This window comes from Salvelinus namaycush, chromosome 10 (assembly GCF_016432855.1).
Source record: "Salvelinus namaycush isolate Seneca chromosome 10, SaNama_1.0, whole genome shotgun sequence".
NCBI classification, from domain to species: Eukaryota; Metazoa; Chordata; class Actinopteri; order Salmoniformes; family Salmonidae; genus Salvelinus; species Salvelinus namaycush.
The window spans coordinates 33081524-33094313 of NC_052316.1; the positions used below are offsets into that span (position 1 = coordinate 33081524).

The window sequence follows — 12790 nt, forward strand, 5'->3', positions numbered from 1 at the left end:
ATGTTTAAAAAGGTCTTTGTTCTTTGTACCCATAAAGCCAGTTCTTTTTTTACTATAGTCACACTCATTTAGAATGCCTGAAGATTAATTAGTACTTGAGCAAATTCAATAATGTACTCAATTATTTTAATCATTTGACAGCCATAATTGGTACACTACTAACATTTCTCCAAAGGCTGAGCTGTGTGTGTCTCTCTGACTGACCTGTGTCTCCAGCTCCATCATCCTCTGACGTGTCTCTCTGAGCTCTGCCTGGGCCTCAGCCTCCCGTAGCCTGACACTCATCAGCTCATCCTGCAGCTCAGACACAGCATTCTTCCTAGGGTTGTCCTTCCAGCGGCCCGCCGTACGCGCCAGGTGACGCTGTAGGAGCAGGGGGAGAGGGGGGAAGCACACAGTCAACCAAAGATGTTTGGACTCGACACACCTAAAATAGTAGTCCTCAACTCATACACACATGGAGATTGAGCAAGATGACAAAAATACATTTAACATCGGGTATATTCATGTTAATCCTCTCTGGGTCTCTTAGTGCTGTGTCTTGGGCAGGAGTACTCATGGTACAGCTGAGCTAGTCAAGTCAAAACACATATCAATTTTTATTTGAAGTTCATCAGTTTCAATACACTATAGACCTACAGAAGGAAAGTTTTATTGCTCATTCATATATTTATATATTCTTAATTCCATTCCTTTACTTAGATGTGTGTGTATTTGGTATATGTTGTGAAGTTGTTAGATATTACTTGTTAGATATTGCTGCACTCGGAACTAGAAGAACAAGCATTTCGCTACACTCGCAGTAACATCTGCTACACACGTGTATGTGACCAATAAAATGTTATTTGTTAATGTGTTTGATTCTTCCATGCGTGTGTATGGTATGGAGAATAGATGTTCATCCTCACCTGCCAGTGCTCCTCTAGGTCTCTGACCTGTTGTCTGAGCTCCTTCAGCCCCATCACAGCCTCAGCCTCTCTCAGCTTCACTGCTATCCGCTCCTCCTGCAACCGCACCACGTTGGTGTCATCTGGCAGAGATGTGTTCCTCTGGGGGACAGGCAACCAAAACAATGACTGAAAAGACTCAACTTCAGGATGCTTATGTCACGGGACAGTAAAATACCATGGATGCGTTCAGCAGGGCACAACATTGTGGAATTTTCAGATATAAATGTTTACATAAAAAAATAAAAAAAATAGTCTCTACATGTAGAAAAGGAATCACGTCCACTCTAGTCATGACATTTATATCTGCAATATCCCACGTTTGCCTATTCCAGGCGGAATGCCTGACAGAGGTGTGGGACTAGGAGGCACCGTGACAGTGTGTGAATTGATGATAGACAGTTTGAGCCAGGTAACACACCTTCTCTATGTCCAGAATCTTGTCTTGCATCTCCTTGAGGGCACACTGGGACTCTGCCTCCTTTAGCCTGGCCTGAACCAGCTCTCTCTCCAACTGCAGGATGGACTCCTCTGTGAAGCACGAGATGCTCTTCTACATAGGGAGGAAGCAGGAGGAAGGAGAGAGAGGAAGAGGAGAGAGTAAGGAAGAGAACTATAGTCAGAGCTTTATATGACTCCGGGAAACCAGCCCAGTGTCCTTAAGGTTGGTCTCTGAGTAGGAATATTATGTTGAATCTTGAAATAACTGCTAATTCAAATGACCTACTTCAAATCACACTGTCTCGAAACAATACAAATGTATAACAATATACATGTTATACATTTTCACTCAGGTATATACAGTTGAAGTCGGAAGTTTACATACACTTAGGTTGGAGTTATTAAAACTTGTTTTTCAACCACTCCACAAATTTCTTGTTAATAAACTATAGTTTTGGCAAGTCAAGGACATCTACTTTGTGCATGACAAGTAATTTTTCCAACAATTGTTTACAGACAGATTATTTCACTTACAATTCACTGTATCACAATTCCAGTGGGTCAGAAGTTTATATACACTAAGTTCACTGTGCCTTTAAACAGCTTGGAAAATTCCAGAAAATAGTGTCATGGCTTTAGAAGCCTCTGATAGGCTAATTGACATCATTTGAGTCAATTGGAGGTGTAGACCTCCACAAGTCCGGTTCATCCTTGGGAGCAATTTCCAAACGCCTGAAGGTGCGACATTCATCTGTACAAACAATAGTATGCAAGTATAAACACCATGGGACCACACAGCCGTCATACCACTCAGGAAGGAGACGCATTCTGTCTCCTAGAGATGAACGTACTTGTGGGAAAAGTGCAAATCAATCCCAGAACAACGGCAAAGGACCTTGTGAAGACGCTGGAGGAAACAGGTACAAAAGTATCTATATCCACAGTAAAACGAGTCCTATATCGAAATAACCTGAAAGGCCGCTCACTGCTTGGCCATAATGACCATCATTATGTTTGGAGAAAAAAGGGGGAAGCTTGCAAGCCGAAGAACACCATCCCAACCGTGAAGGATGGGGGTGGCATCATCATGTTGTGGGGGTGCTTTGCTGCAGGAGGGACTGGTGCACTTCACAAAATAGATGGTATCATGAGGAAGGGAAATTATGAGGATATATTGAAGCAACATCTCAAGATGTCGAAGGGAAATTATGAGGATATATTGAAGCAACATCTCTTCAGTCAGTAAGTTAAAGCTTGGTCGCAAATGGGTGTTCCAAATGGACAATGACCCCAAGCATACTTCCACAGTTGTGGCAAAATGGCTTAAGGACAACAAAGTCAAGGTATTGGCAGTGGCCATTACAAAGCCCTGACCTCAAGCCTGTATAACATTTGTGGGCAGAACTGAAAAAACGTGTGCGAGCAAGGAGGCCTACAAACCTGACTCAGTTACACCAGCTCTGTCAGGAGGAATGGGCCAAAATTCACCCAACTTACTGTGGGAAGCTTGTGGAAGGCTACCCGAAACATTTGACCCAATTAAACAATTTAAAGGCAATGCTACCAAATACTAATTGAGTGTATGTAAACTGCTGACCCAATGGGAATGTGATGAAAGAAATTAAAGCTGAAATAAATCTTTCTCTCCACTATTATTCTGACATTTCACAGTCTTATAATAAAGTGGTGATCCTAACTGACCTAAGACAGGGAATTTTTACTAGGATTAAATGTCAGGAATTGTGAAAAAACGGAGTTTAAATCTATTTGGCTGTGTATGTAAACTTACAACTTCAACTGTATGTGTGTGTGTATATATATATATATATATATATCTCAAATACACTGTAGTATTGTAAAACAAAAAAACGATTTGCTAGCTACCTAGTTCAACTGCTCACCGCTAACAACTCCTCTAAAATAAACCAAGAAGTATGGCACTTCACTTTCAAAAACATATTCTCAATTGCACCATTGATTTCCTCTCTAGGACAACAAATGAGCCTCCCTCTTCCAAGTCATTATAAATGGTTAATGGATATAGCAGCACATTATGTAAAACACTGCTTCATTCACTGCAGTGCAGACATTATCATCTCAACATGTTTCACCTCATCAATATTAAAGGGGTCTGTTTGGCCAATGGATATACAGCACCAAGAGAGGGTCCTGCTGGCCGGGGTACCATCCATTCCACACCCATACATCAGATGCTTATAAATTCATGAAACCTTTCCTGGGAGTATGTTAATGGATGAAAAAGGTTGCTGAACTGTGTCAAACAGCATGTCCCGATTTCAAATCATGCATGAAAACAGGATCATTATGTATAGCGAGAGAGGGAGAGAGAGCGAGTGCGTTCTGCAGTGGAGAGGTAGGGAGAATCCATATCCACTGTTACCATCACTCACTGCAGATTTAGTGCTAAGCAATGTACACATTTCAATTGGCCAGACCTGGTGATCACCCCTCCCATTGAGGGCACTGTAATAACTGCCATTTACGAAGGCACTTTAATCCAAAGCAGTTTACAGTACAGTGAGTACATACATTTTTTGTATGTGAACGTGTCTCCAGCATTCCATCACCAGAGGCGGCACAGGTGCACGTGCCCCATCAGATCTGCCCTGTTTACAATTAAATACAAATATATATTTTTGTTGTTTCTCTGTAATACTACTAGCCACCTATCAACTGTATGAAGTTGACTCTTTAGCTAGCCCAGATAGGTTCCCAATCTCCCAACCTCATAAGTAGCTACCAAGAAGACATTTCAGACCATCAATCAAGTTATATTAGCTAGCTTGTCTAACTTAGATGGCATGCCTGATGGCAAGGTTGCTAGACTTTAGAAAAGCAAGCAATTAGTAAATGTACTGAATAAGACTCACATTCTTTTGCCCAGATTAAGGCAGAGAATAATTTTTTGTCAAAATTGTTTGTTTTCTTAATAAAAAAACACACACCAGTTTGGAGGATACAGACAGCTCAAGAGGCATGTTTAAATATGCAGTTATATATATATTTTTTTTTACATAGAATTAAGCTTATCCTCAGATTCTGGGGGTGCACGACACCCCTGATCACCACTGTACCAACTGAGCCATACAGGACCTTCAACTTGAGCACTGTGCTTCTCCTTACCAATAGGGGTCTCTGCTGGAGAACCCTGATGGTGCTCTGTGCTAGCTCCAGCTGAGCTGTGGCCTCTTCGCTCTGCTGCCGGACCGTGGCCAGCTCCCGCATGACCAGGTAGGTCTCCTCTGCCTCCTGGGCACGCGTCACTTGTCCCTTTAGGACATAACCAACCGAGGGGTAGGATGAGCAGGGTGCACCACGGGGGTGGGATGGACAGAAGGGGTGGGCAAATCAAAGATTATATAAAAGTGGGATTTGGAGTTTAGAAACTCATGCTGTTTTTTTTCTCTGCAAATGTTTTGACAGTCTTATTGGTTGACTGATTGATAGCTCTAAGCATTTTGTTTTGGCATGGTTCGAGATACATGCGCATGCTGGGTGATTAGTTATTTTTCTGATTTCAATGTCCTCATTTTATATTAATTGATAAAAAAAAATACTGTAATCGCAAAGACATTTATTGTGCCATCATTTAAAGGTAACATTATGAGCATGCAAAGCTACATTGAGATACAGAGAAATCTAAGTGGTGAAAATTGCAATGTGAGATGGGGGGGGGGTAAAGGAGGAGAAAATAAAGTTTATACCTGGATCAATCTATCTGCCAATGAAGCACTTTCCTACAAAACAGAAATATCCACAAGAGAGATAAAGCAGAGAGAGACCAAATAACACAGTTATAACCTAAATAAACAAAACACTTGATTTTGTTTTTGAAAAGGGAAATTCAATGTTCATTGTCCTTCCTCCGTCATTTTGGCAACCAATTAAGTCTATACGTTATTTATGAACAATTCGAGAAATCTTGAATTCCACCTCAGTTGAATTTTCAGTTAGCCATGCATTGATGTCCATGAGAGAGGTTAAGATATACGTCCCATAGTGTCTTAGTAATTTAGCCAGTTTGAGGTAGACAAGGAACATGGTCTTCAGGTGTGGTGGTGATAAGTCGTCGTGATAAGGTTGTGGGGGATAAAGTGGTGACAAAGTGAGAATTAGGTGGTGGTGGTGAGAGAGGCAAAGCAGAAGACTAAGGCTGAATGGGGCTAAGAGGAAAAGCATCATTAGAAGTTAGCTATAAAACAGCTAAATAACAGTTGTTTAGATGAAGCCATGCTTTTTAGGTTTGTGCCACACGGTTAAGTTTTAGAAGCTGCTGTGTCATTCCAGTTAATATTTTGGGTATGACGTTGCAGCCGCCGACTGTTGTTTAAAGCGATACTGTGATATGAGTGAGTGGTTATGTCTCAGACAGAGCCTGGTCATTTGGGACAGCTACTTAGGCCTCTGCATGGTGCCCTGGTACTCTGACCAGGCCTGGCAATACCTGTATCTTTGTGCTCTGACAAACACAGAGGAGGATCCCAACAACATGCACAACAAAGGCAGCCGTGTACTCTGGCATGCAGTGCTCCTCTGCATCATCTTAGAGTGTACAGCCATCACTCTCACAGTGAGTAAGTCAAGCGTTTTACAGCTTTAGTTAGTTAGTGTCCGGTGGAATTACATAGAGCCCCAGAATGTAGCCTTGTGGAGCTCCACAGCCAGCTACAGTTTTAGAGTCTGGCTTAACTGGTCCTGAGTGTGGATCTCAAGACTGAGACATGCATATCAATGGAAGACTTCCATTCCAAAGCCAACTAGGATCCATTTATCCAATAAGATACACACCGACAACACTCACAGCCCAGTTAGTAACAACAAGACTCCGCCATGTGTCTTTAGTGACCAACAAGAGACGCATGAACAAGCGCTTGATGGTTTAATGTAGGGGGTTATGGATTTGTTGTGTGAATAGCCACGACAAGCGTTCACTGGTATAATATGGCTTCTTATTATGACTGGTGTCATGACATAGGATGGCAAGGAGAGCCACGGTTCAACTTCTACTCCTCCTTTTCACTCACTTTCTCCAGTGTGTCTATCCTCTGTTTCAGCAGTCGGTTCTCTGTGCGCAACCTCTGCAAAACAAAGACACGCAACACACACACACACAATAATTATTCCACACAACTGGGTTTTTAAGTACAGTGCACTCGGCTTAGGGAGAGTGCGGTTATAGTGATCAACTGCTTATAGTGATCAAATGGAGCTGTACTAATGTGATGACTATAAGAGCGCACTGTACTACCGCAAAACTAAAAACGTAGCCTACTGCGCCACCACTCACCTTAATCTCCACCTGCTCCTCCATCTCCTTAGTTTTGATTGTAGTGTATTCCTTTTCCAACCTGAAAACAGGAGTCATACAGCATCAATACAGAGCACCGACAACACCTGTACTTGCTTCAAGCATCCATCTCCAGTAACCCAGCCTAGACCCCAGAGAGCAAGCAGAAATGTACTACTCACTTCTTCATCTTCTTGGCGTTGTACTTGACATTATAAGCAGCCAGGATGACCTTGTCTGGTCCACTTTCCAGCTGGTGGGGAATGATCCTCTGAAAGTACTACAGCATTGCAGGGAAGACAATGGGTGAGGACCAGACATACATGCTCACATAAAGCAACTTGAGTGTGTTTGTCTTTCAATCTGTATGCCATAGCCTGGTCCCAGATCAGTTTATGCGGTCTAGCCAACTCTTACGGTCATTGACACAACAGAACAAACAGATCTGGGACCAGATTATGTATCTTATGCCTGCTAGGGATGAAAAAAGTGTATTGAATTGATAATTGTGTGCATTAACTCAGACAGGGTTGTTTTCCCAATGTTTATGGCTGCTCAGTCTTACCTGTAACATTCCCTCCATATCAAGCTGTATGAGTTCTGCCTGATTCATCTGTAGGATGGCCAGCCCCACGCGGAACACTATCTCCAGACCCTGAGACAAACATTACATTATCAAAGCATTATCGTTGCATTATCATAGCATTACGTTACCTAGTACTACACGGAACACTATTTTCAGACCCTACGACAAAAAAAGCACTACGTTACTGAGGTGAAATCGAATTTTAGTCCAGAAGATTTTAAGTTATGTGCTTTTGGCCAAGGCCACCAGAGGGTGCCAAATGCTTGCATTTACTCACAGCCCATTGTGTTTGCTGTAATACAAACTATATTCTGGACTCATTCGGTAGACTAGAAGTAGATTGTCAAACATGAGTAAATCAGAAATAATTCTTTAAAGCTACAATCTGGGATTTGTTTATCAGCAAAATGGCAGCCCTGCCACTTGTTTTGGTATACAGTTGAGGGATTGGGATGCACCTTTAACTGGACTCACCTCTAACATGAAGATATCAAAGATCCTGGTGGCAACGGGGAGAGGGAATGAGGTGAGGAAAATGGTGAGGAACCAGGAAGAGGCATACATAGAGGTGTGGAAACTCTGGGCCTGGAAGTGGATATGGAGGTCTGGGAGAAGTTCCTGAAGGAGAGGGGGGGACGTTGGGAGAGAGAGACAGAGATAGATAATAGATTAAAATATATAATCATAAATAGATATGACCCATCATGACACTGACTGATTTATGATAAGAGTGCCTGCTAAATTATTAAATATAAAGTTGTTATTCATGATATTGTCTCAGTGAATCAGAGTTATAAGGATAGTCTAACAGTGCATCAATAATGCTCTGTAAAGGTTTGTCATTCAATCTTGTTCCAAACCCATGCCAGGTCTTACCTGGATCATATACTCAAACTGATACATGCAGAGACCCAGCTCAGCCATACTGGGCTTGAACAGTTCTCTCAGTCTGTAGTCTTGCATCAGCTTCACAAACACACAGAACGCCTCCTCTTCTGGCATCTAGTGACAGGGACACGCACACACCAAACAACCCTTAGAGATCATCAAGCAGATTCATTTAACCTTCAACAAAATACTTCCTCACACCATCTAGGCTAGAGGACAGACACATTTTAAGCCCAGTCCTGGACTAAAATTTACCTTCAATGGAGTTTTTTTGTCCATGCCTAGGCTTAATCTGTATCTGGGGAAACCAGCCCTTAGAGACTTAACAATTTTATGAAACCATCAACAAAACATGTCTTCCTCATATACATAAAATACACATTTCACACATCACAATACAAAATATCTACCATAGTACAAGATAATTACATGAAAAACAACTCTCAGTACACAGTTCTCTCAGAAAATGTTCTCTGATCTATATAAGGAGTCTGTCAATGTGTGTAGTGGCAAGTTTCATGTGACCAATGACACAGCATGTTTTTCTATGTGAGTGAGGCTATCGGGTAGACAGCGTGTGTATGCGTGTGGTAGACGGTGACATTACCTGCATGAGAAGCAGTCCGACGATGAAAGCACTTCCCTGACAGTAGCCGACCTCCCGGTCCACCAGAGAGTAGGCCTGCAACAACAGGAAGTGATCTCGGATCATGGTCAAGAGAGGAGCGCCAAGAACTTTGGGGCTGCAACTCAACTCCCAAATAGCACCCGATTCCCTACATAGTGCACTACTTTTGACCAAAGGCTATGCAATATATAGGGAATAGAGTGCCATTTGGGACTCAGCCTGGGTCTACATGACAAACTGTCCAGCTAAGGGTTTCCAGGGTCAAGGTGTAACTGTGGACTCAACACTTTCTGCGCTGTATTCATGCCCTGTATTCAGCACCAAGCAGGGCTACTGACTCCATTTTAAATCTGCACCCTGAACAACTCCCATTGTATTGAGAACTATTTTGTATATACACTACATGACCAAAAGTATGTGGACACAAGCTCGTAGAACATCTCATTCCAAAATCATGGGCATTAATATGGAGTTGGTCCCCGCTTTGCTGCTACGACAGCCTCCACTCTTCTGGGAAGGCTTTCCACTAGATGTTGGAACATTGGTGCGTGGACTTGCTTTCATTCAGCCACAAGAGCATTAGTGAGGTCAGGCACTGATGTTCGGTGATTAGGCCTGGCTTCCAATTCATCCCAAAGGTGTCGATGGGGTTGAGGTCAAGGCTCTGTGCAGGCCAGTCAAGTTCTTTCACAACGATCTTGATAAACTATTTCTGTATGGACCTCGCTTTGTGAATGGGGGCATTGCCATGCTGAAACAGGAAAGGGCCTTCCCCAAACTATTGCCACAAACTTGGAAGCACAGAATCGTCTAGAATGTCATTGTATGCTGTAGCGTTAAGATTTTAAGATCTCTGGCCCTTCTTTGGACACTGTGTTAACAAACCTCCAGACGAGCTTCAATGCCATACAACTCTCCTTCCGTGGCCTCCAACTGCTCTTAAATGCAAGTAAAACTAAATGCATACTCTTCAACCGATCGCTGCCCGCATCTGCCCGCCAGTCCAGCATCACTACTCTGGACGGTTCTGACTTAGAATATGTGGACAACTACAAATACCTAGGTGTCTGGTTAGACTGTAAACTCTCCTTCCAGACTCACATTAAAACATCTCCAAACCAAAATTAAATCTAGAATCGGCTTCCTATTTCACAACAACGCATCCTTCACTCATGCTGCCAAACATTCCCTCGTAAAACTGACCATCCTACCGATCCTCGACTTCGGCGATGTCATTTACAAAATAGCCTCCAACACTCTACTCAAAAAAATTGGATGCAGTCTATCACAGTGCCATCCGTTTTGTCACCAAAGCCCCATATACTACACACCACTGCGACCTGTACGCTCTCGTTGGCTGGCCCTCGCTTCATACTTGTCTCCAAACCCACTGTCTCCAGGTCATCAACAAGTCTCTGCTAGGTAAAGCCCCACCTTATCTCAGCTCACTGGTCACCATAGCAGCACCCACCCGTAGCACGCAGTCCAGCAGGTATATCTCACTGGTCACCCCCAAAGCCAATTCTTCCTTTGGCCGCCTGTCCTTCCAGTTCTCTGCTGCCAATGACTGGAACGAACTGCAAAAATCACTAAAGCTGGAGACTCCTATCTCCCTCACTAGCTTTAAGCACCAGCTGTCAGAGCAGCTCACAGATCACTGCACCTGTACATAGCCCATCTGTAAATAGCCCATCAAACTACCTCATCCCCATACTGTTTTTATTTATTTATCTTGCTCCTTTGCACCCCAGTATCTCTACTTGCACATTCATCTTTTGCACATTTTACCATTCCAGTGTTTAATTGCTATATTGTAATTACTTCGCCACCATGGCCTATTTATTGCCTTACCTCCCTTATCCTACCTCATTTGCACATGCTGTATAGACTTTTTCTACTGTATTATTGATTGTACGTTTGTTTATTCCATGTGTAACTTTGTTTGTTGCTGTGTTGTTGTAGGTGTCAAACTGCTTTGCTTTATCTTGGCCAGGTTGCAGTTGCAAATGGGAACTCGTTCTCAACTAGCCTACCTTGTTAAATAAAGGTGAAATAAAAAATAAAAGTTTAAAGCACTATGCATTGGGGCAGGTAGCGTTCTCCTGGCATCCACCAAACCCAAATTTGTCCGTCGGACTGCCAGATGGTAAAGCGTGATTCATCACTCCAGAGAATATGTTCTCACTGCTCCAGAGTCCAATGGCAGTGCACTTTACACCACTCCAGCCGGCGCTTGGCATTGCGTATGGTGATCTTAGGCTTGTGTGCGACTGCTCAGCCATGGAAAACCATTTCATGAAGCTCCCGACGAACAGTTAACACTTGTGAGTGCTGCAACCGAGACCAGACGATTGTTCTGTAAGCTTGTGTAGCCCACCACTTCACGGCTGAGCCGTTGTTGCTCCTAGACGCTTCCACTTCACAATAGCAGCACTTACAGTTGACTGTGGAAGCTCTAGTGGGGCACACATTTAACGAACTGACTTGTTGGAAACGTGGAATCCTACGCCGGTGCAACTTTGAAAGTCACTGAAAGTCACTCAGTAAGGCCATTCTACTGCCAATGTTTGTCTATGGAGATGGATGTGTGCTCGATTTTATGCAACGGGTGTGGCTGAAATAGCCGAATCCACTAATTTGAAGGGGAGTCCACATATGTATATACAGCGTATTTTCTTTCTTATTTAACTGCATCATTGGGAAAGTGCTTGTATGTAAGCATTTTACTGTCTACACCTGTTGTTCTACACCTGTTGTATTCAGCGCGTGTGAAAAATAACAAGGTTCTCCCCCCAATTTTGTGATATTCAATTACGATCTTGTCTCATCGCTGCAACTTCCCAACGGTTTCGGGAGAAGGTCGAGTCATGCATCCTCCAAAACATGACCCGCCCAACCACACTTCTTAACACCTGCCAACTTAACCCGGAAGCCAGCCGCACCAATGTGTCGGAGGTAACACAGTTCAACTGACAACCAAAGTCAGCCTGCAGATACCCGGCCCACCACAAGGAGTCGCTAGACCACGATGAGCGAAGTAAAGCCCCCCGGCCAAACCCTCCCCTAACCCGGACGACGCTGGGCCAATTGTGCACCGCCATATGGGACTCCAGGTCACGGCCGGTTGTGACACTGCCTGGGAACGAACCCGGGACTGTAGTGACGACTCTAGCACTGCGATGCAGTGCCTTAGACCGCTGCGCCACACGGGAGGCTGAAACAGCTTTTCTTGAACAATTCTGCCTCTGGCTAATGAGAAAAATAAAATTAGCAGCTCTAACGCAATATTGTTCTTCATCTTCTATTGACAGGACAGTAAACTGAGTGCTAGTCTGTTTGTGCTATCCCGCCAAGAGCACAAACAGATCTGTGACCAGGCTAATAGGACAGATAGTAGAAGACAGACAGGAAAGATGCGTCGAAAGATGGGACCAGGATTCATTCCAGTTAAGTGTATATCCACCCACCCACCCACCGGTAACTGCCCAAATAAAGGAAACATCATAAAGTGTCTTAATAGGGCGTTGGGCCAGTATCTGCTGTTCTGCCCTTGAGCAAGGCAGTTAACCCCCACAACAACTGATCCCCTGGGCACCGATGATGTGGATGTCGATTAAGGCAGCCCCCTGCACCTCTCTGATTCAGAGGGGTTGGGTTAAATGCGAAGGACACATTTCAGTTGAATGCATTCAGTTGTGCAACTGAATGTATCCCACCTTTCCCATGAGCCAGAACAGCTTCAAGATTCTACAAGTGTCTGGAACTCTATTGGAGGGATGCGACAGCACTCTTCCACAAGAAATTCTATAATTTTGTGTGCTGATGATGGTTGTGGAAAACACTGTCTCAAACGCCACACCAGAATTTCCCATAAGTGTTCAACTGGGTTGAGATCTGGTGACAGATCGCCAAGGCATATGGTTTACATCGTTTTCATGCACATCAAACCATTCAGTGATTACTTGTGCCCTGTGGATGGGGGCATTGTCATC

The 12790-nt window shown here is 43.6% G+C and overlaps 1 protein-coding gene across 3 annotated transcripts in view; it reads right to left on the reverse strand.

Moving 5' to 3' along the window:
• The window catches only part of LOC120054962 (ecotropic viral integration site 5 protein homolog), a 67045-nt gene that overhangs the window by 16666 nt on the left and 37589 nt on the right, over positions 1–12790 (reverse strand). For 2 of the 3 annotated variants that reach the window (XM_039002757.1, XM_039002758.1), the window contains 12 exons: positions 8778–8852; positions 8159–8284; positions 7757–7900; positions 7262–7351; positions 6879–6976; positions 6697–6757; positions 6434–6487; positions 5114–5146; positions 4533–4679; positions 1369–1500; positions 909–1049; positions 205–363 (listed from right to left, as the gene is read on the reverse strand). In XM_039002757.1, the coding sequence (XP_038858685.1) occupies positions 205–363; positions 909–1049; positions 1369–1500; positions 4533–4679; positions 5114–5146; positions 6434–6487; positions 6697–6757; positions 6879–6976; positions 7262–7351; positions 7757–7900; positions 8159–8284; positions 8778–8852 (1260 nt within the window). The remainder of the gene's footprint in view (positions 1–204; positions 364–908; positions 1050–1368; positions 1501–4532; positions 4680–5113; positions 5147–6433; positions 6488–6696; positions 6758–6878; positions 6977–7261; positions 7352–7756; positions 7901–8158; positions 8285–8777; positions 8853–12790) is intronic. The other variant, XM_039002759.1, reaches the window with a different exon arrangement.